This window comes from Atheta coriaria, unplaced genomic scaffold (assembly GCF_025399875.1).
Source record: "Atheta coriaria isolate IRGN ID8LTWV9N9 unplaced genomic scaffold, Caltech_Dcor_3.1 hic_scaffold_4_pilon, whole genome shotgun sequence".
In the NCBI taxonomy this organism is placed as follows: Eukaryota; Metazoa; Arthropoda; class Insecta; order Coleoptera; family Staphylinidae; genus Dalotia; species Dalotia coriaria.
Window position 1 is genome coordinate 8,429,551 of NW_027045446.1, and position 23,804 is coordinate 8,453,354.

Sequence of the window (23,804 nt, forward strand, 5' to 3'; positions counted from 1 at the left end):
TCAGTAGTTACTCAGTCAATCTAGGCACTTGCATTTTCCTCTCATTCATTGTAAAGTTGCGTAAGTTAAACATATGTAAGTAAGTAAACAATGAACGTAAAGAGACAATGTATAAAACCTTAAATATATGCACCAACAAAAATCTATTAGTTTATTTATTTGTGCTGCAAAAAGTTGAATGACTTGTAAACATCACTCAGCTGAAATGTGGCGAGATGTTTGCGAGACATTGAGTCTTGGATGTTTAATGGGAATTAAATTCATAATCAGTTGCCATTCAAGCGTATCATTAATCTTAGCGGAATGAGCGTGCACGGTCTCCCCTAGCCGATGAATGCGGACGCCAAGTTGGAGACGACATGAGCAAGGGCAAAAATATTCTGGTTCTATTTTCATGGACGCCCTGAATTTATTCTTTTCAATGCCTGACACGCTGCGAACTCTTTTATTGTTGTTGTTGACAAGTTCGAGTTTTAAAATTGCAATTAGAATGTCAAAAAATTAAAAAAAAACTTAAAATAAAAGTCTTCTTCGGAGACTTTGGGAAAATAACAAAAATCCAGTTAGATACTTATTATTAATAATTTAATTTAATAATTAATAAACTACACTTGATGTATATTTATGTACAACACTACAAATTGATACTTTTTTCATGTTTTTTGTTTCCACAATTGCGACATGCACACGAATTGCAACACATTCACGTCCGCTTATTTTTTTGTTTTTGCAAACTCACCTCTTCTTACATACAATTCTTACAATGTATTATAATTTAAGTTGTGTTTCATGTTGCACAATTACTCATTCAATTCACAATAGACTATAAACTATCATATAGAATATTACAATATTACAATAGTAGTGTATTTTTCCATTTCTCAGCGACGTCGTCAATTTTTAAATTAATTTATATCTTCATATTAGACTTAAATAATTAATAATAATACACATTTGTTTCTTTAAATATCATTACATTATTTATAGTTTAAAATCACACTTGTTGCCATTATTCATCATTTTTACTCAATTTGTTTGTTCTCAATCGATGCAATTCGATGATTAAATTAATTCGCTATTTAAACTTCTATCAAAGATGAGGTCATTTCATAAAGATGTGTGTTAGTTGAGCGTGCGCATAGTCTTTTAATACAATTGTGAACATTTAATGGCATTTCATAATCAGCTCATGCTACTAGTTGGCTACTAGTTGGCAGATTAGTCTTTTAATTTTTATCGCTCTTTGCAAATTGACTTCATCTTCGTTTATACATGGAGACACCACCACAAAATGACAAAAACGCATTCTCAGTACTTATAGATTCTTATAACATCCTCAGAGGAACAAATTCGCAATAATAAAAAAAATTATAAACAAAATAGAGTAACAAATAAATAGTTTCCATCTTTGACACGCGATTGTGTCATTATTGCACTGACTTTTGGATTTTACGAGTTTACGCACAGTCGATTGGCACGTGCAACAACAAAGTTTTTCAGGTTTTGTGAATATCTCATGAGTTCGTGTATTGTACATAAAAAATAAGAAACTCGCGGTGCTTCGCGACGTCACACTGTGTCTTCAGCAGGTGTATCCGAAGGGTTGGTGCTGGTAAGGTGTGTGTCGCCGCGTCACCGCGAGCCGGAGACTGCTATCGTCGATGCGGGATCGACTCAAATCCGATAGCGTCTGACCCAGCGATTCCGTCGCCGTTCGCCTCTGCAACCTTGAAGTGTCCTAGGTGGCGAACCGGCGGGTAGGGAATCTACGAAGGGCCGCAGTCTCCGTTATAGGTGGCCCAGGGCTAGCTGTACGGACTGCCACATGCGTACAGGCCGCGCTGCATGGGCCCCATTCCTCCCATCCCCATCGCCTGATGGAATGCGTAACCTTCGTCCTGGAGGGATGCCAGATGGAAATCTGGAAATAGAATTTTTCAAATTTAAGTTAACCCTCTGGACAATTCCACATCTTAAGCCAAAAATAAACCTTGCACCCAGTTAATTTGAATGAATATTTAAAAAGAAAATTTTGATTATTAAGGGGGATGGGAGGTTACCATAACAATTAAGTAATCGTTTGTTAATTAAGTCTCCACCGGTGTTGTATTTAATTAGCAAGTCCGCGTCCACGCGCCGAGTGACACCCGGTCGATTAGCACTTAATTAAAGCAATTACACATGCAAATTATTACGCATAATTCGTATATTTATTTCACATTCGAGCGACCACTGTAAACTTATTAATTACTAGCCTTAATAAGTAACCATTGATTATATAATTATAGTACATTGATGAGAGTACACTTTATAGATAATTCCCTGTCTTATTCCGAATTTGTTTGCGTTTTGCTTTAACATCGCATTCGAAAAGTTCTAAAATGTTGTGAAATTTTATCATAAAATCTGCCCGCTTTGCAATGACAAGTTTTATCATAAAATCTTATCTATTATAAGCGTTCTTTCATTACACATTAAGTACATATACATAATAACATTTAACATGCAGGTACATCAATTGCAATTTAGTACAAGATTAAAATCAATAAAATTAATACGAAAGCCAAAACAGGAACACAATATAATACGCTGCTCTCTACGGTACAGAAAATTAGTCGTGAAATGCGTTAACATCACAAAAATTATATACATAACTTAATAGCCAAGCTTGTGTGCCCAAAAAAAATAATTATAAACAGCCAGTTTGTACATTATAATACAAGTCATATTAGTGCGTTAATTAGTAATGATGAATTAAGTGATGCGATTAATAGTGTAGTAAAAATAAACAAAATCAATACCTATTTGCTTCGCATAACAAATTCGCTATCTTGCAACAAACAAAAATATAATAAACAATAGTAATCACAATCGAACTGTTTGCCATTTGCATGGCGTTCATATTTTCTTGCATATCGTGCATTTTAATATGTGAACGTTCCGTTTATTTTTTATGTATCGATTATCCTAGATTCGCACAGAATTTGCTTAGCTCCGAACGCTTAATGAAATGTAGTCTTAGTGCGGGGGGGAGTTTGTTTTAAAAAGCGACCCCATGCTTTCTGTACAAAATGCGTCTCTCGATTTTTCGGCGGCGTTGGTCGGCGGTGGCGTGGAATTGGTGAGTTGGCCAGCGGCGCTTAGGTGGCCAAATGCGCGAACTGACTGGGATGCAAATCGAACTGATAGGGATGGCCGTACGGGGACATGTGGTATGGAACGATATTCATACTGGCCATCTTGTGCTCCTTCTTCCACTTCATCCGCCGATTCTGGAACCAGATCTTGATCTGGCGCTCGGTGAGGCAGAGCGCGTGGGCGATTTCGATGCGTCGCCGCCGCGTCAGGTACCGATTGAAATGGAACTCCTTCTCCAGCTCCAGCGTCTGATAACGGGTGTAGGACGTGCGTTGTCTTTTGGTTTCACCATTCGCATTCACTGTACCTAAAAATCACCAATAATTGATTAGCGTCTTATTTGTTGTGCGTTAAACAATCAATAAATAATATTAATACTAAAATTAGCGCAAGCCGCGTTTGTAGGTGGTCCAAAAATATGTCTCGCAGTGATGATTCATACATATTAGTCTGTGTTGACTTAATCTAAGAGATTATACTTGGTTTCAAACCGCAAGAACCCCAGAATATTCTGACGCTTTGAGCTTGATGCAGAAATATGAATTACAAATTTCGTACATGAAAGAAGACGACTCGGAACACCCACATGCTCAAAACTTATCATGCCGGAACGCTGCGCCACGTCCAATCCCATTCATATTAATATAAACTTTTTAAATTACTTGATTCACGCAAGCTTTGGATATTATTTAAGTCTAGGCGACTTAACATCGTAACATTAGCGTCAAGCATCCGTTAAATTTAAATTTTTCGCAAATTTATTCGAGTTAAAAGTGAAAAAGCTTCATTCTGAATGAGAATAAGAAAATAGTAACGCATGAACACCGCGCGACTCGATTGCGTCTGCTGCTGGCGAGTGGAGAGAAAACGAGAAAGCTCTAAAGTCATCTCCTAAGTCGCCGTCGCCGCCGCCGTTGTCACGCGTCGCGCCCGTCCGCCGATGAAATTTATAGACGCCCGTACGGTATTTATACATCTGTTACGAATGTTTTCATAATTCATCCGACGCCGAACAGGTGAATTAAGTAGCGGTGAACGGGGCGACGAATTTGGGTCATGTTTAAAGCTTTTTTTCTCCCTCGAAAGCGTAGTTTTCCACTTAATTCACTTAAGCACGCTTAAATGATGCGCGTGTTTCCAGCCAGCAATTAATTAAATAAATGAGCGCCATGACAATATTTTCGATCTAATGAATGCCGGCCGTTGTTTGGCGAAATTATAAATGATATTTATTTTTGAGTGATATATGAAAATAATTTGTTTGTATAAGTTCTGCTGCGGTGCGATTGAGCATGATCCAAGTGAGTATAGTAAGTTGGTAAGTAAGTTGGTTGGTGAAAAATTATAATGTTTATAGCCTGGTGGCAATTTATCTTTTTGCTTGCGGCGCAAAAGTTTTGCAATGAAAAATTTTTAAATTAATTTTCTGCCAAATAAACTTCCGTTTAACATGAGTATAGTTAATAAATTTCTTATCACGAAACGAAAAAGATAAACATGCATTGACTTTGAAATTTAAAATTATTTAATCCGATAATGCACGATAATTAATTTTAATTTTAACGATGATGTTAAGCGTAATTTTATTGATGTAATTAAAGCGTTTGCAGCACTTTCGACTTCTATCTTGTCGGTTACAGTTAGCCCGCGAATTAGTTCATCTGTTGACGATTGTGTTCGCGGCGCGGCTTGTTGATTTGTTTATTTATGACACTCGCATTACAGTAAATCTAAGCGGCACTTCAGAAAGCATTTTTTATTTCCATGCTCGACGAGAGGTCAAACTGCAATCACGACGCGAATAAAAATCACATTTTCATTGGATTTAATCTTGCGCACTTGTTATTTCATTTAGGTACTGACAGTTTGAGGCTAGTAATAATCTGATATTATTTATGCACAATGAAATGCATTCAAGTTCATTGCATTTTCTAAACGTATTTAGTTTTTTTACGTGTTAATAAACATATTTTCAGCAAGTCAACCCACAGATTCAGCAAATCCCTATCTTTTAAAGCTGGTTTTAGTTGAGCTTTTGTTTGTATTCACAAGCGTGTAGTCGTAGAGACGATTTGAGTGTTTTGTGCAATGCCTGCCGGTTGCATGTCGTGTGTTGGTGGTAGCTATAAGTGAATATCAGTATGATATGAGGAAAAGAAAAAAGGCGATGCGTGTAGCGCTCGCGGTAAGTATGTGCAGTATGTGTGTTTCGTTCCTCTATCCGACGCTATAAATCTCGATGTGACCTCGTAAATTACGAACGGTTGTAAGTTTTAGTAAAATATTCCTATCCAGATTATAAATAACTGAATCCGAGGGGCACTAAATGCCTCTTTAAATATTTTCCCGTGTCTTGCTTCCTTTTTTTTGCCGACTTTGTATCATATCCAATTCTACTCATAATCTTTCATAATCACAGCTGATTACAATTTAAATTCATTGAAATTTTAAATTATTTATCGAGTTAAGTTGGCTTAGCATTAGTTGCGTTTTTTGTTTGGTGCTTTTTGTTCAAGCATCAGTATCTATTTTGCATACAGGTTTGATATTCGTGCTATTCGCTTTTTATATGGGAATATGGGTGCGAAACAACTACGAACGAATTAATCAATTTCTAATTATGCGACGGCGAGTCATAAATCGTGCCGGCGCACGACGGACGCGGGGCTCTTTGCCGAGAGGCGCAGCGAAAGCATTATTCAATAACCGACGAGTCAGTCAGCGATCTCTTCTCCTGCCGCGCCATAAGCGTATGCAGAGAATATAAGAAAAGCATTCGACGAAAGAATCCGCGGCATTCTTAATGAATCAACAAACATCCGACGTATTTTTACTTTGCGACGAATACAGCGCGTCGCAGTGGACACAGTCACAATACAATCTTTACTAATTCTGTACAGCTTTTTAGTTGCATAAACATACAGTATACAATTATGAGAATATATCGTTTTTTTACGCATATAAAATAATAAAATCAACGCCTCTTTGTTGTTGCATGTCGTTTGAAGTAGGAAAAATCACACAGTGTTGAAATGTTTGTTTTCTGAATTTTATGTAAAAAATTTGACAAGCTACCAGCCAAACCAAAAAAATATAACAGAATTTTATTTATCACGTGTAACTTAAAAAGCTTGCTCGAGCCAGGGAACACGTTATAAATTAGTGGGACATTTTTACTTTAGACTCGAAATCAATGCAAACAAAAATTAATTTACTTAATTTATAGCCGCCCAATTTGATTTAAACTAAAACATTCGGCTTTCATGCTTGAGACATATTGGCGAATCGCGTAATATTCTGTAGTTTTTGCATTTTACAAAAGCAGCTTGTCGCTGGTTTTATTTAAATGCTCTCCGCAAACGCGGAATTTGTATCGATACATGCAATAAATCAACAAAGTCGCCAGTTACGGCACAGCGGCGTATTTAGTAGTTTGCTGGCATTTTACAATGTCGACCGGCATATGCTCAACACTCAAGGAAGGTATACGGCTGTAATTTATTCCAGAGCAAAACAACAAAAGCACTACGACTGGTTGCAAAAGTTAAGTAAACATGCAACGCGGCAAGAATCGACGAAAAATGAATTGTATGCAGAAAAGCTCTTTTCACGCGTTTTTAGCTTGAAATTTGCATAACACATTCTATAGTTTGTGAATATGTCAAAGACAAATTTGCTCATCGGCAAATTGCAACCTTCCAAAAAGGGTTAAACGCTTTTAGTTTCATTTTATGGTGATTTATAACCCCCCAAGAAACGTGTTCACAAAATTCTTCAGCCTGCATCAAGAAAAAAATGTCACTTAATCATTAATTAATCTTGACAAATCTGTTTTGAAATATAAACAACAAGCCGCCTCGCTAAAAGTTTTTGTGCTACTTTCGACTTTCGTTTTCATTTCGCGCGTGTATTAATTATTCAATTGCTGAGTTTTCGCCGCAGACAAAACTTTGCGATTTCTTCACTGGTATCATCTTTTGTTTACTTCGTGGGGGTGGCGTACAACTTTTTGCCCTTTTTCGCCTAAAATTTCTTCCCAGATTTCCGACACAATTTGATATCTGTATGTCACACTTATACCATCTTCCTTTGTTCGTCGGTTCATTGTTGCTGCCCGCAAGTTAAACTCGATCGAACGGCGCGAAACAAAAGCAAAGAAACGCTCGACGCGCGTCGAACTTGCGTGCGAGATTGTGTTTGTGTGTAGGTATGTGTAGAACGGCCAGCCGCGGCCGGGGGCAAAGAAAAAACAAAAACGCCAATCAGCGTCACGATCGTCATGATATCCGAGACGAGATGAGTCGCGACAGCGGCGTCTGGCATCTCGGATGGCGGGAGACTCGCATCTCCTTCATGCGCGTACTGGTAACGTACTTACGAGCCACTGCAACAAGACGACACATTCATTCAAAGCGATGCAAACGTGTTACACACATATATACAGATATGATATTGAAACAAGGGACAGGAGGTAACCGCGGCGGCTGAATCAAGTTCTGTGGGCGCGCTATCGACGAACGCAGACGGAAAAACGCTGAGAAACTGAGAAAATTGTGTCTTGTGTCGTCCCCGCACGTCTCCGACTTGCTTACTAAACGTCACAGACTGTTACTTAACCGCCTACCGTCCAAACTGACAGACAGGGTTCTTAACTTCGCTACTAATCTAATGCTAAACTCATTCCAGGGGACTTGTTCAAAGAGCTATCAAAACAACTTTTACTTTTCAAACACATCGTTAAGCTCAGAAATACTTTATTTACAAAAAAATCTAATATGCAATTAATTTAATGCTTTGCACTGCAAATATTCTAATGGAATGTATCTTAATATCCAATTAGAAGCAATTAGATCCAATTAGTTTTCCTCAATGCAATTGCAAATTCTACACATTTTCTTATTTGCATAGAGCGATTAATCCAACGTTTTCCTGTTTGTTTAGCACGCGATTAATAATAATTATCCCATACAATGAAAACAACGCGATTATCTATTTCTGTGGATTTTTTCCTCGAGACAGTGGAAGCGGTCGTGAGACGCGCGCGTTAAAGATGTATCAAAGTTGTATTAACGGTCATTTATGTGCCATCGAGCGGAACGAAGGAACGATATCGAAAACTATGCGTATACGATACGCGGCGTATAAAGTCGCATGTGTAGCCGATATGACCCCAAGACCCACCGCGCCGACAACACCGAAATAAATCATCAATCACTTTCTGCCGGCGCGTCGCTCGACCAGCGCGAGACGAAAAACTTGGTTAGATTTGATAGTAGGAGTAATACAGAGCATAGCCAAAAATGTTGCAAAAATTAAGTATTAAGTAATCAATAGGAAATTGTTTTAATTATAAACTAAAAATAGGATTTTTTAAAGAATTTTATTTTGTCTGCCTGCGTTGAAACAGCTTGAAACATCTTTGAATGCATTGCACGTCTGCTGTCGCTTTAATAAGGACCCCCGTGAGCTTTTGTAGATCTCATTCCATTTAGTCCTTTGTTGAATTCCTAGCTGGTTCTTATCGCGCGTGTGATAGTCGGTTTGTTTCTGTACAGAAATCTGTTAACTGTACTCCACTTATCCGCGACCGGCACTCGTTAATTATGATTAATTAACTTATTAAACTCGACAAATGTTTTTGTCCTATACCTCGTCGCGCGATGCAACCGAGCGGAACGTCGGGCACGTCAAAAAGTTCTCAACTTTTCGAAAACGTTGTTTTCTTTCCGGTACTCGTTTGGTATTATTCGTATTATTGTTGAAATTAGACGAAAATATTTTGACGGCGAGGCCGACGACAAGCGACGATTAATCAAGACCACATCATCGGGTCTTCTTTCGATCTCCATCGCCCGCCAAGAAATACATTTGACTGAAAACAAGCAGGAAAAGTTTTTGCGCTGCAAGAATTTAAAGTAAAACGCACGCGGGCATAAAATTAAACCCTCTTGACTTCACTTGCAGGGTGCAACACCACCAGTCTCACTTTAAACTGTTAACTGTTAACACTTCGGTTTGAATTTTTTGGTAAAGTTAACCCATGGGGATCAGTAGTGAGCAGAGCGCATTGCGCGTCGCTTAAATTTAAATAATGTACACACAATGTGAAGTACGAGTGACACAGGGTTGCAACCCCTGGTCGGCAGAAGGATGAATGAATCGTGTGGAGAAATGAACACGGGAGCACTTCCCGTGGGTGCGGGAAGAAGATGGAATAGTGAGTAAAAGACAGCCGAGGGTGGTTTACAATTCAATGCATGATTAATACGTTATAAATGATCGAAAATTTCACCCTTGTGTATATTTCACCACCAACAGACTTTGAACTTTTTTTTACAAAGTTATAATGGATTTTTTTCACTGTGGGAGTAATAGTTTGATCAAATTAAGCTTTTTAGGGTGGTGGTCATTTTATTAAATTAAATTTACCATATGGTAGTCAAAGCCAACCACCAGAAATAATATTTGAACATTTTTAGTGTGTATCTATGGTTGACCCTGGAGTAGACCAGGACTAGACAGAAAAGAAACGCTTTGAAGGTTGGGCTGCGGAAGAGACGCATCGGAAAGGAAATAGACGGACAGTTATAAATGATCGGAAAAATTATCGGGGCATTTCTTCTCGACCCGCTCCACAGCTTCAGAGAATTCAGCTGCCCCCGTGCTTCTCAGTCTTGAAATGTTTCTGTCATAACATCGCCTTCAGTGACGGTGTTTCCACTTGGCACTTCAAACAGCTCGCGACGTTTCATATAATCGCCATGTAATTATTTGCAGAATAAAGCCAATGTTTTATTTGGCGGGTTTATGACGCGAAGCGGAATCTTATTCTGTTCAATACGAAACGCCACCGTTTGGCGCTACCTACAATTACGCACGGTGCCCGCGACTCGTTTCATGCCAATCGCATCATTGATTTCATGCCACTTAATCGGGAACAATAGTTGTCCGGTATTATATTGCGTATAGTCGCCTGAAGTCGCGACTGAAGAACTCCCATCAAATCCCAGTGCCTCTTCGCCAAAATACAGCAATGGTAGAGAGATGTGTGCAAGCTGCAGCAAAGGTGAAGTATTTCGACCTTCGCCAAATTGTGTAACTGCGTCACCCCGTGTAAGGTAGTCCCACAGTTTTCCAGAGTCTAGAGCCGCGGCGGCATTGCTCATATTTCACGCTCGTTTGTCATGATTCAAGCGCAAAGTCGGCGTGCGTACCGAGCGCGCAATCCGTTTGATGTATAGGCAATGTTTTGGTATGAAATTAATTCGATACTTATATGCGCGCGTCGCGCGCGGCGGCGTGCAAACAATTTCGCTTCTTTTACTTTGCAGAGACCTTCAACAGCACCAGCCACTCTAGGAATCATCTGCGCATAAATGTCACACTTGTTGCGCATGTCTCGCAACTCTCATGTGCAATTTCAAAAAAATACACACCACAAGTTTAACGTGAGGAATAAAACGCGACCTGATTATTGCCGATAATAAAACGACAGCAGTCGTAAATCATTTCAATCGGTTTTGATTGCTTAGTAACAATCAACAATAAGCGGAAGACAATTAATCCAAGTCCTTGGCTATTGTTCGTAATAAAATTAATTTTCGCATGTTTTCACAAAGTTGTCATTGCCGAATAAGTCCGGTGTGAATTCTGAATCGCATCTAGTTAACGACGTTTGTTGTTCTTCCGAATATTCGTACCTACACCGAAATGCCGACCGAAGTCTATCAATCAAATCGGCGTCGTATTTTTTTATTCTTCGGCCGTGTTCGCTTATAGTGAGTAAGCGACGTGTAACGACGGCTAACTAGCTACATGATATGATACATGAGTTCGCGCGACGCACGCAAAGCCCACAAGAAAGACCTTTGGTTCCGAGTCCGAACGCGAACGCAAGGAGCACAAAAACAGGCAGCAAACAAGAAAGAAACGCGAGGTATAAACGTCGAAAGTGCGCCATGAAGAATGATAATTTAACTATATCGCTCCAATCAGTAGCCGGGCGCGTAACTACAAATGATTTCATGCAAGTCAGCATGAATGTTGAACTCTGATGTTGGTTGCGCGCACACACGCGACCACATTCACGAAGAAGTCAAGCACCCGAGAAGCAGAAACCAGAAATATGAGGAAAATAGCATTTTGTGCGATAGGCTGCCGTAATCTGTACCAGCCTTTTTCTGGTAGGCTCGAAATTGGCGATGAAGACGTAACTTGTTTCGCTGTCGAGACTCCACCTATCATATCTTATAATTTATTTAATAACGACCGGTCCGCCAGCCGCGCACCATTTTATTATAATCACGTGTCATGTACTCCGCATGGCCGTTGTCTTCTTTTGCTCTCTGGGTGCCTCAATTATGTAAATCGTAAATTGTAAAGAGGTAACCGCCGGATGACGTTTTCATGAATTACGATCGAAATTATTGTTTTATGTATGGCGAGTGCGTATAGCGAAAGGGGATAATATGCATTTTGCATATTCGCCATGCAGCTTCGGGTGAAAAGAGGTAACGTCTTAATTAGCGAGTTGTCAGCTAGGGAATTGCGTTCACGCCCATCGACCATTAATTCGTGGCCTGCTCTCGCATGCACACGAACGCGTATATATAATTATATAAAATAATAATATCGAAGTCGATGCGAGCACACGATAATCGGACTTTAACCGGCCCAAGATTGGCTGCTCTGCGGACGTAATAAAACCAACGCAACGCAACACATGAAAAAAAGCGTATGAAGCAATATCGTGATTATCAATGTTCAACGAGGTGATTCTCCGATACGAAATTATAACTTTGCGGCTGCCATCATCCATGGGTGCTAGACAGCTATGGTTCGTTGGAGCGGTAATCATCCGGCGGATATAAGCCTTCCAAAAAATACCAAGCAAACCTATCAAAATTCATTAATACACGGATTTACCGTTTTAAACCACTGCGGGTTTGTAATTACCAGTGATTTGGCGAAACGCGTGCATTCCGAGTCCTCCCCTTTTTACTGCCGGTCTTTCTGTTTCCGGAAGGAACGCAAGACGTCGCTTCCCGATGTCGGGCACGCTGGTGCCCCCGGATCGCAACAGGTGTATATATTTTCCGCTAAGTAGAGAAAGGAACGGCGCGAAGCCCGTCCGCGCACACAATCGAATATAAACCCCGGGTTGGGTAATAATGCGGGCAGGAGCAATTGCTTGTGACCCTCCGGGCCATAAATATCCCGGCGGCGCAGTCGAGTCGAGGAGTTCGCGCGGGAAGTGCCACTATATAGACGTTGGAGGCGATATTCGGGATTTGTTCTTCTTTTACATCTTCTTCGAGCATGCGGTGTACGCTTCAACTTCTAGTGATATAGATATTATAAACTGAAACATGCTGTGACACTGCATCCAATATAGACTTGTGAGACCTTTGCCACGGTCAACATGTGTTGCATGAGCAAGTCAACCATCAGAGAACTAAATCTTCTAACCGAGAACAAAGAGATCTTCAATTTCTTTAATATGCAAATGTTTCTACTCTGAGCTTTCTCCACAAAATGTGTAACTGTCTTCCGGTCTATAAAAGAAAGACTTGCTCCATGCCTACTGAAATTGGAGCAATATGTGCTACCGACCACCGAAAAACGAGCAATAAGAGTAATAAATCTTTCCCGGCTTGCATTCTTACATAAATCTTGTCCGATTTTTTTGCTCCTCGTGTGTATTGCGTTTATGCTCTTGACCCCCAAAAGACGCAGGCACTTCAAACGCATGCGGCATTAGCCGGTGTTTGGGTATTGAATAATTTAAGCCAGAGGAGGGTTCGGAGGGAAGCAGCGCGAACGGAACACGAACACGCCGAAGCATTAGGGAACATCCTACTGTCATTGAATTAACGCGCTGTGAAGCCGGCCAAGAGCAGTGTCTATTGCGTTTAATTGTCTATTTGGTTCTTATGCTAATTAATCGCCCATTAGATGCTAATAAATCCACACGTGTGCACCGCTCGTTTACATTGCACCTCATTGCTAGCTACTTCTAGGTGGGTAACACCTCGTTATTTATTGCCACACCATTGCAAGCGCACTTAAGTGCTGCGAATTAAGTTTCTTCTTTTGTAAACGCCATTAATTCACTGTAAATTTGCAGAAATCTGCATCAAAACCGCTGAAATTTAATTTTTGCTAATTTTACTTTAATGAAGTACAAAAATTGTTCATACTCATAAATAAGCAATGTTTGACTTTCCGTTTGAATAAACACACATACATTAACTTCAAAATAAGTAAAACCTCTTTTTAGCACGTTCATAAATCAATAACTAATGCAAATTATATTCTAATTATTCATTACGGCATAGTAAATACACCGCAATGAAACTTGCAGAATGTAAGTCACTCAAACGTCGATCTGCTACGGGTTTGCATAAAACTGCACGAGCATAATAATATACACAACATGTAACCACTAATAATAACGTCAAGCCTATACTTCATGATTTATGAACTTGGTGATAAAAGTGTACAAAAAATACAAATTGCTAAATGGCTTCAATGACACTTTAATGAACTAAAAATGTTTTAAATTATCATTATCACTACAAATTCTTCACACGATAATGCTCGGGCAATTTTGTGATAAAATTGTAACAATTTGACAGCAGACGAACGGTGAGAAAGTGAATTTACTTGTTGAACTTTACCGCGCACGCAATATATTAATATCTCGAAACGTTTAAGAATGATACATTTTTTATTGCCGAGAATTTTATTATGTGGTGTGTTATTGTATGTTTACTTGTGTTATTGTGGTCGTTCCTCCTCGCTGCCTCCTCATTGTCAATTATGGCTGGTATATCTGCACTCGTATCGTGCGTGTACTTTACGACGTGCAGATTTAACCATAAAATTTGCACCCCATATATTTTCATTTAATTATGAAGCGAGTATAAAGCCCCGCAAGATTTATAGCTCTCGGGGTACTTCAAAAAACACAGCGGAACATCTTCGACGTATGTTGCCTACAGAAGTATATCTGCTATGAGTACAACTATGGGAGGATAACATGAAAACACTTCATTGATTCGTTCCCCGCTTGAGCGGCTATTCGCAACTGAATCAAAGTCAAGAGAATCTGAAGTTGAATTGGGTCGTGCAACACGTTGCAATTCGAGCAAAAGTTTTCCTTCGGTCGTGACGCGTTTTTCCAAGCTGAGGATATTTCATGAGATACTTTTGCAGTTACTTTGAGGTACTAGTTGATAATGTTTGCAACAACTGTTCCAAGTAGAGGAGAGTAGAAATAGCCGTTGACTGCTTCACGGATTGCTGCATGAAGCTTTTGAGTCTGTTATTATTGTTATTATCTCGTTCGCGAGCGCCTCGAGTACTTGACTTGAGTCTATAATAATTGCTATGAAGTTGGACCGTGTTGAACTGCGCTCGTTGGCTGCTTTTTACATTCTTCGTTTTTGAGTTCCAACGCACAACCAAACGTATGAATGAAGCACATTCACGCACGGCGACGTTAAGAACTAATTGCTTTTTTGTTTTTGTCTCTGTGATCTTGTCCGGCGTTTTAAACTACTCGCAAGACCTTTAGGGGACCTTTAATTTTCTTTGATATTCCGGACTGATTTATGGCAATCCCGCTTGTTGAGGTCTTCATTATCTACACAATCTGAGCTTTCAACTTGACTCGACATCGGAAGACACACGCGTGTAAAATGGGGATTCTACTAGATGCAACAGTATGATGAAGAAACAGTACTTACTTTGTCCTAAATGAACGCGTTTCATCCACGGATAAATCTGTGGAGGGTTTGAGGAGCTGCCACCTTTGGAATTGTTGTTGTTGCCAGATTTCTCGTTGCTGGATGTTGAGCTGGTGCTGGACGCCGGCGACGATAGGTTTTGTGAGGCTGTCGACGAGGCGGCCTGTTTGCCCTGCGGTGAGGTGCTCACCGAGAGCGGCGAGGTCAACCCGACGCTCTTCGTTATCGTCACGCTGGGATTCTGTCCGCCTTGATTACTCAGCGGTGGCGTGGCCCGATTGCCGGGTGGGCCACCACTGGACGTGCTCAAGTCCTGTGGGGAGGACACTCCACCAGCACCCGCCGACGTCGAATCAGCATATTTGCAGCTGGCCGCAGGATTCAAGCCCATGCCGGGACTTTGAGCGCCTGGGCTGGCGTGATGCAAATGTGGCTGTTGGCCCAATCGCTGCGGCTGCAATTGCGTATAGTCGCCCATTGTGGGTTGAAGACCATGGCCAGTGGCGGGTGTTGCATAGGGATGCTGTGGATACTGCGGGGCCACCTGCGGCGGTGAGTAACACGCTGGCGGGTAATTGGCCGCCGCCGCCGCTGCCGCCGCATTTGGATTGTAATAATCACCGCCGGCCGATGTGCTTTGATGTCCCTGGTCGGTGCCCGTCGATCGTCCTTGTTGTCCGTAGCACTGGGCCAATGAGTTTACGAACTGATAGGAACTCATTATGTTGTTCAACATTAATGATACACTGTTAGTCTACGAATTATTCCGCGAAAAGTAATGCGAAACGCAGACGTTAAATCATTTCCGGATGATTTACCTATACGGTCACCAATTGTTCACACCAAAATAAAACTACGCCGGAATGAAAACACTGAACCCGCGAAATTCTGACTTTGAACGATGGCAGAATTTCTCGAAACGCAGAGTTGTCGATGATCAGGTGCACACTTGGAATGATGACATCGTCACGATACGAAGTTTCTTCTGTCGCGACTTGTCAGAAATTTGTCGAAATTGGAATCGTATAAGAGCAGATAGCAAACGCGACCGATCACTCTCCTCGAAGCGTCTCGATACGACTGCTACACGTGGAGGTCTATATGATAGTGATACGAGTGTGTTACGAAAATCCGCGTCGGGACGATTGCGTAGCGGCGCCACGACTGCCCAATACCACACGTTGATTGGGTTTAGTAAGCCGTGCGGATGCGATTCCAACTCGCACGACGTCAACGAAGACTTTCCACGAGCGGGGCCCCGAGATAACACAACTTGCATGCCGACAGAATAAGCGTGCAAGCGAGACGCAACAACTTGGTGGGGACCCGCGTGTTGAGAGCGGGCGCAAGCGCGAGGTGGAGTTACGAACAGCTCGAAAGGCGGGTTCATCGCTTGCACACACCGTCGTGCCCGACTCGTCCGTCCATACCCGCGTGTCGTCGCAATGTGCATGCAAATTTGGAGAACAACACCAAATTTCCTCAGCAATCAGCTGATTGCACTCCAGCACTTGCATGCCTTCTTTGATGACTACTCGAGATACACACGCGTGGCTTTTAATTGCCGCCGTGTGCAACTTGGTGGTTCGGATCATAAACCAGAGGTCGTAAATTCAACCACGGGTACATTATTATGACAGAACGTAGACCTATTAGGAGACCCATGAAAGGAGACGCTCCGCAGAAGTTCTTTCTATATAGCCGGAGCGGGTGATTTATTGCGTTCGCAACCAGCCCCAATGTTTAACTCACCTTCTTGTTACACATCTTGTATCTATGCCCATGGACACTATTATCACCTCATAAGGACCTCATTATTAACATTATCTCAAAAGCCCAATTACTCATTGGAATATTTTACTCAGAATCTTCTTGGAATCTGCACAACAAGTTGTTTCAGGTTCAATGTTTCGCTATGTTTAGATCAGAATAAGTCCACAATGTTGAGTGCAGTGTAGTTACGGATCCTGGAGATCGGAACTTGGTCCACGCAATCATTAGTCATTCAACCCCTCAGCAGTGTAGTAACAACAGTAACGCAACACAGTTCACAACACGCACGCACTTTTAGAGGACACCACGCAATACCAACCATAAAATTAAAAAGAAGGTATTTGCATATTTGCATCACGCAGAGTAGAAAATAGAAAACCTTGAATTTTTGAATCTTAAACGTCTTTGAAGACTTTTAAGGTACTAATGCCAATAATATCTTTAGATAACAAAACCGTTTGTGATGAGAAATAGGTCCGTAATAAAATAGTTGATAGTAAAAGAGTTTTGACTAATTTGAGTTTGCAACTTCTATTGTTGGTGGTACGAGTTAGCCGAGTTTACGAAGGACGTAAAAAGGCCGCCGGCGTAAGTAAGTGCGTACAAGGTTCTCGGGTCCTTGACTAATAGGGTTATTTTGCATACCAACACCAGTTCTATTAGCGCCCGCTCTGTTAGGCGATACTGTTACACATTGCGCGCATTACACGCTGTTACGGTTTCGACCTGCGCGTGCATTCAAACCGAGGCGTAAATTTGAATAAGAATAGTTTCACCTCGACGCAGCTACCAAGTTTCCATCTCAAAACGCGATCGTCCAGTGGAAACTGGAAGTGCAGTGAAAAATAGGGTTGTGATGGCTGTGAATGGCCGAGATGTTGTCGTCATTAAGATTAACCCATTCACAATTTGCAATGGTCATAAAATTAGCAGGTAAATATCCGAATAGATTCAAAGAATACAACTTTGTGCTCGATTTGCATTCGGATCAGTTTTAATGAAGTTTCAATCTGGGTTAAATCAGATTTATTTCATAATATTTATCAACTTCATCCACACCTCCGAATGTCTAAACATTATTGAGAATTTTTCCCGCACGTGAACTTGCACTGTATGTAAACCAACACAGCAGAGTTGAAGTGCCGAGTGCAAGTCTAGACACAATGTATAATTAAACGCCTTGCAGGCAATATGCTTACTAGTATAATTGAATGTTTATTGATACTACAGCAAAAGCAAAACCCGAGGAAGTAAAACTAAAGTCGAGCCGGTCGTTGAAACGTTGATGGAGTGTTTGGAAATCGAAAATTTCAAATTGAAATGTTTTGACTGATGCTCTGTACCTGTTAGTTTATAAAAAAATTAAAAAAAAACATAGTTACTTTTATTTACTTTTATAATTAGTTCACATACAGAGTAGATTATCCCTTGTCGACGAAGATGCAAGCAAGCTCAGCAAGAAAATAATGTCTTAATTACGAGCGCTGCATTTACCGATCATTAAACGTAATTAATCGTCATCGCCGTAATTGCGAAATTATTTAACCAGTTTGCATATAAATACTTCATAATCGTCAGCAGTGGCTTGGCGTATCGGTTGGTAGCAGAGCGCGTGCATGAGCTGGATATCAACGATTGGGCATTAAATCATCCACTGTCTCTACTTGCAAGGCAACTATACTGGGCAGACGATCAATTCTCTTTGCATTTTGTTTTGCTTCCTTTTTTAAAGTCAGGTTTGTATCATGATAGAAGGTAATTTTTTTATAGTGTTTATTTTTCTTGGGTATTTTCGTCATAATGACCATATTGCGTTTTAAGGTGCAAATTTATTTGCTTCTAAATGTGTTATTGTGTTTGTAAGGACATTTCTTTGGAATGCGTAGGGTGTCATTCTTGTCCTGACACCCTCTTGTTGTTAGAGTCAGTTATTTAAGTCTCAAGGGGATGCAAATTGCATTAATACACTTTATATTAAATTTATACAATTTTTTTTTCTTTTTTTTTTTAATTTCTTAAAGGATCCATCAAATAAAATGTTAATTTGAAGCAACTTTTAAAAAATTATGGTAGGTTTTAATGTAAAATTAGTTTATTTTATGAATGGACGATTAAAGATGCTATTAAAATGTTTATTTAATTAAATTTATTTAATGGAAACTTTAAGTTTAAAAATATTTCTGTAAGTTTTAGTAATTTATGATTTGTTTTACACAATACAAGTGGATGTGATAGTAAACAAAGTTGTAGTAGTCTCAGGTCAGTTTTATAGATTGCTTGATCGATTGAGATGCTTCTTGCCTATACCGAGCGCGGACGGTAATAAAGATGCTCGATGCTCGGAAGCGCCTGTGAAAATGAAACAACAAACCATTAGTTATTCAACGTTTTATATTTAGAATCCTGCCTACGAGTCTATTAATCATGTTTCATATGCTTCCATACACTATTACACATTTACTATTAGCATTCACATCTGATTGAAAGCCTTAGTACAATACAGAATTACAATCTTAAACAATATTTTGCTCTTCATGGAGTTTATTTGTCGGGTGGCATGTCAGGATTTTTTGTTGTTGGCGAAATCGTGTTACTATGGCGGTGCAGATATCGGTGCGGGGGTTAAAAGAGTAAGTTTCGCCCCGAAAATGGCAGATCCATCTTGCGTTTGACAGGGTGGTCGGGTAATCCATCAGTCGTCCCGTTGGTTCCTACCAATGTAGCCGTGCGCTTCGTCCGCACACGCAGTGTAGGAAAGAGTGTGCGAAACACTCCCCCCTATCCGAGGGATGCAGCTCACAGCACAGACGAAAACGTCCCTTTCGTGGGCCGACGTGCGAATTCTTCGTGTGCTACCTTCACCGGTGCCAACACCAGCAGCTAGTGAGCATCTACGAAGCGTCAAATGTTCATGTTTGCTAAACTTTGCCTGCATAAAAGCAGGTTTGCAGAAAAAGCTGTGCCCGCGCCCGCGACCCTCCTGTCAGGGTTAGTAGAACACGTCACTGAACCTATTATGTACCGATACAGAGCGCACGCCATTCAGTTCACACTTTCCACAGTGGATGCCAGGCTGCCATTCCGGTATCGCAGGAAGCGACAGGCATATGAGGAGAGAGAACTCGGATTTACCTAGATGTGAATGTGTGTGTGTGTATAGCTTTGAATTCTAGGCATATGTGAGCTATTGAAATGTCCTGATCAAATGGAAGTACACGTTGATGTTGGGTACTGATGCTTAATGGAAGTTTTGTGTTTGCAGGTCGCATTCAAATCGCATTTTTAACCAGTAATTAATCTGAAAACCATTAAAATCCTATTTTTTGTATACCTTAATCCAATTTTTTCATAATTACCTAATATGGATTTTTTAAATCCATTAACCCCGCAATGGACATGGCGTTCGATGATCGCCAGCTCGAACGTATGATTTATCGTACGGTGGACAATGTGAACCATTAAGAGGTTCAATAACGATGATTAAGCTACCTCTCCCTAGACGTACGCACGCACATATCGATGACCGAGGAAGCGAAGAACCGTGAACACATGGCATGCCCCAACATGGCTTCCATCCTCTTCCTTCAATGAAACCAGAACGTGTTGTTGCCCGAAAGCGGTGCATTTACGAATCCAACATCATATCCTTATCCAGACCGGTATCTGCGACGTATGTGTGCATTTCATACATTTTATTCAACAGAGGAGATGTTTTCCTGGTTCTTATCACGCGAATGCACTTCAGGAATCATTTATATTAATAACGTCGATATTCTGCAAGACCCTGAGTCTGAGTGCAATCAGAAGCACCAATGATCTGTTTACCAACACATCACATTAAATTACATTATGATCAATTTCTAGATTATCCCAGCCATGTGGTGTTGATCTAGTTATAGACTTTTTCAATTTTTACTTGGACAGCTTTCAGAATTATTAATACCTTTCATTTAGAACGTGTTGAATGTCTCATTCATGCCCGTCGGTGGTTAATGATATTTGGCTGGTCATTTCTTAGATGCTCCGATTTTCTTCGGCTTTTGTCTGGATGGAATGCGGAGTTGTAGAGTAAACTCACCCATTGATGCATACCTTGATGCCATCAGTATTGTTGCGTATGCTATGTGATCTCAAACATTGATTCCAACATTACTTAGCACGGTGGCTCACATCTTACATGCCGCACGCACATGCGGCGTATTGCGCATTGCGCGGATGGTTGTAATTAATGATCGTACGTACGATGTGAGATTAAGCACGACACTGTGACATTGTTCGAGTTGGATGCCGACGATATCAGATGAGGTTCAACAAGAAAAAAACAGCACGTTTACATTTAAATGCGTTTGATGTGGTATTGCTTGTAGTTTGATGGTAATATCTTCACGTTGACTTTGAAGCATCTGAACTGAACTGAACTGAAGTGAGTAAACTGTGTAAATGGAAAGCGATGGTCAAGTTTTGATTCTTTTGTATACTTATACGTAAAGAGGGGTGAAACGCAGCTGTAAAATTTATGTTTTGTGTAAATGGTGAAAGTTTACCACCAGAATTTTTTTTTGTAAATTTTCACGACAAAAATATAAATCTTTATGAATAAATTAATCTAGGTAAATATTTTTTATAAAACATTTCTTATGATCTAATGACTTGAATTATTGATGGTGTGATATGTACATGTTCAGTTTTTGATCGCGCGCTCATTGCAGATAGGCAAAAGTTAGCATGTGGTCATATGCCGCTCTTGAATTTCGTTCACCCGATAGTAATTAGCGTGCATATTCGCTGCGACATGCCCGGGATTGGTGTAGTCGTAGTCGTAACGGCATTGCTCGCCGCTAATTGCGCCGGGCGAATCTCCAATCTCGTCGAAATCGATCTGCATCGCGCCACCCGGCAGCACCGGCCCGCCCGCACCGAACTTGCCATCCTTCTTCGCCTTCATACGCCGGTTCTGGAACCAAATCTTGATTTGCCGCTCGGTTAGGCAGAGTGCGTGCGCGATCTCGATGCGACGCCGCCGCGTCAGGTATTTGTTGAAATGGAATTCCTTCTCGAGCTCGAGCGTCTGGAAGCGGGTGTACGTCTGGCGGGTGCGCTTGCTTCCAGCGCGACCCTCACCGTCCACAACAGCAGTCACCCCGATGTCTGAAACAATTCAAATTTTTTTTCCTCTTTAGTTCAAGCACTCGAAGATCATTTGGGGAATTTGCATAGAAAAATGATTTGCTCAAATTGTTTTCGATAGATTTTTCCTGGTTGGAATCGAAAACGGGGTAATTTACTGGAAGAACTTACCGTTTGAATTGGGTGCCTTCATCCAAGGGTAATAGTTGTTCGGCAATTCGGGGCTGCCTTGCGGCACGTCGATGTCGTTTGACTCTGTGCGTCCGTATGCAGCGCTGTAGGGGTAAACTATTTTCTTGTCCTTTGGTGTGTTCAACAAGGCTCTCAACGCTGGTGAATCATTCGAAATTGATGGTGACTTGGGCGAGGTAGATGACGATTTCGGCGATGCTGCAATGTTGTTGTTGGACGATAGATCATTAGCGCTCGGGCTCGAACGCGACGAATTGTTATAAATCGTTTGTCGACAAGTGTCATAGGTGTTTAGGTAGGTTTCCGGTTTTAATTCACAGCCTCCACCCGTCTTCGTTGTCAGCGGTTGCTGCGGTGCGGATTGACGCGTTCGCTCGTCAGCGTCTTGCCGACAGTAGTTCTCACCGTCCTTCGTATTCTTGGCATTCGCGTACAAATCGTACTCGTACCCGAAACTTTTGTAATATTCCTGCTGTTGCGCATGTGTGTGTTGTTGCTGTTGTTGTTGGTCGTGATGTGTGGGTGTTGAGTATGTGCTTCCATAGAGTTCGCAGGATGTAGGGAACGGGTTGCTGTTGGTGTTGCCGTAGTGTTGGTAATTATAAAACTCGTTGTGTTCCTGCCGATTGCTGTCAATCAACTGATTGTTTCGAAACGATTGATAGAACGGCTGATTGGCAGCGCTCCAGTAATCGGTCGTGCTCTCCGCCACGCTCATGTCGTACACAGCGACAGCACTCGGCGAAACAAAAACCGCACAAAAAAGTCACGACGAACACAGAAAATCACTGCGAACTGTGGTTGAATGCACGAGCGTCGAAAACGTTCGAAACACTGACAGCACAATACGCCAATGCACACTGAATCTTTGAATTGATTGAATCGACTGAATTTTGGCACCCCCGGTCGTGGGGTATAGACTTGGTCAGACGCCCGATTGCGAATGCGGCACGATTTCGGCACGTTCCATCTCGCAGTCGGCGTATCGATAAATGTTAAATATTGTCAACCTTATTTTCCCCCAAAAAGTCAGTGCCTCGTAAAAGGCTGTAAAACTTCCATACAGTGCCATAATATGCAGTATTATTTAGTGCTTGGGTGCCGCGCGAGCGGGACAATCGTCCGTGTGTTGGAGGGGTGCACATGATTGCACCCCCGGTCTAGGCTACGGGGTACAAACGCTGGCCCCGTTTTTCTTTTATTTGCGTCCAGCTGCAATACCACCCCCACCTTAGCGTCAAACACCCTCAAAATCTGCAGTTCCGTGTACCGTTCATCTTATTTATTGCGGCCCCCAATATCGATACCCCTAATTCTATAGATATAACAATGTGTCTTGCGCCCGAATTTAAACGCACGCATGGCTTCAATCCCATTTTGATAAATGTGAAAATTGGCTACCCTTTAGCAAATATTTGATCATTTTACTACATTTTTTGGAACAAACAATATCTCAGTCTGACCTTCACATGTTTTGCACGCTTTGGAAATATAGGTCAGCGGAACGAAACGAAACTGAATTTAAGAAAAAAAAACGGAAAGTTTCTCAATGCACATTCTAAGAAGTCAACGTTCCCTTTTTATGGTACATTGTTACATTTATAGTGCCTTCAATTATCACACAAAAACATTTAGGATAAATATTTTGCTTTTAGTGTTACAACTTTTAGTTTCATGCCCACGCTTACGCCATGCGCATCTTCAATACTTTTATGATCCATACATTTGCATTAGTCAAATATCTTCAAAAGTAGTAAAGACGCACCGCTGTCCAGCAATAAACCTTCAAATCACAACACAAAAACATAATTTACAACCGTTTGA

General features: G+C 41.0%; 2 protein-coding genes across 3 annotated transcripts; both read right to left on the reverse strand.

Moving 5' to 3' along the window:
• Positions 1–563: 563 nt before the first annotated feature.
• On the reverse strand, positions 564–16,062 carry LOC135790655 (homeotic protein Sex combs reduced-like). Of its 2 annotated transcripts, none has more exons than XR_010547849.1 (3): positions 14,889–16,062; positions 2,802–3,445; positions 564–1,921 (listed from the first exon to the last, which is right to left on the reverse strand). XR_010547849.1 is itself a non-coding variant. In XM_065300931.1 (3 exons), exons 1-3 carry the CDS (start codon positions 15,622–15,624, stop codon positions 1,806–1,808), a joined length of 1,065 nt encoding a protein of 354 aa, XP_065157003.1. In that variant the 5' UTR covers positions 15,625–16,062; the 3' UTR covers positions 564–1,805. The 2 variants fall into 2 exon arrangements, 1 of the variants encoding a protein (XP_065157003.1); XM_065300931.1 differs by having other exon boundaries at positions 3,233–3,445.
• A 5,319-nt stretch (positions 16,063–21,381) lies between these two features.
• On the reverse strand, positions 21,382–22,698 carry LOC135790878 (homeobox protein Hox-D5-like). Its single transcript, XM_065301163.1, has 2 exons — positions 21,960–22,698; positions 21,382–21,809 (listed from the first exon to the last, which is right to left on the reverse strand). The coding sequence occupies exons 1-2, from the start codon at positions 22,696–22,698 to the stop codon at positions 21,382–21,384; spliced, it is 1,167 nt and encodes a 388-aa protein (XP_065157235.1).
• Between the last annotated feature and the right edge of the window lie 1,106 nt (positions 22,699–23,804).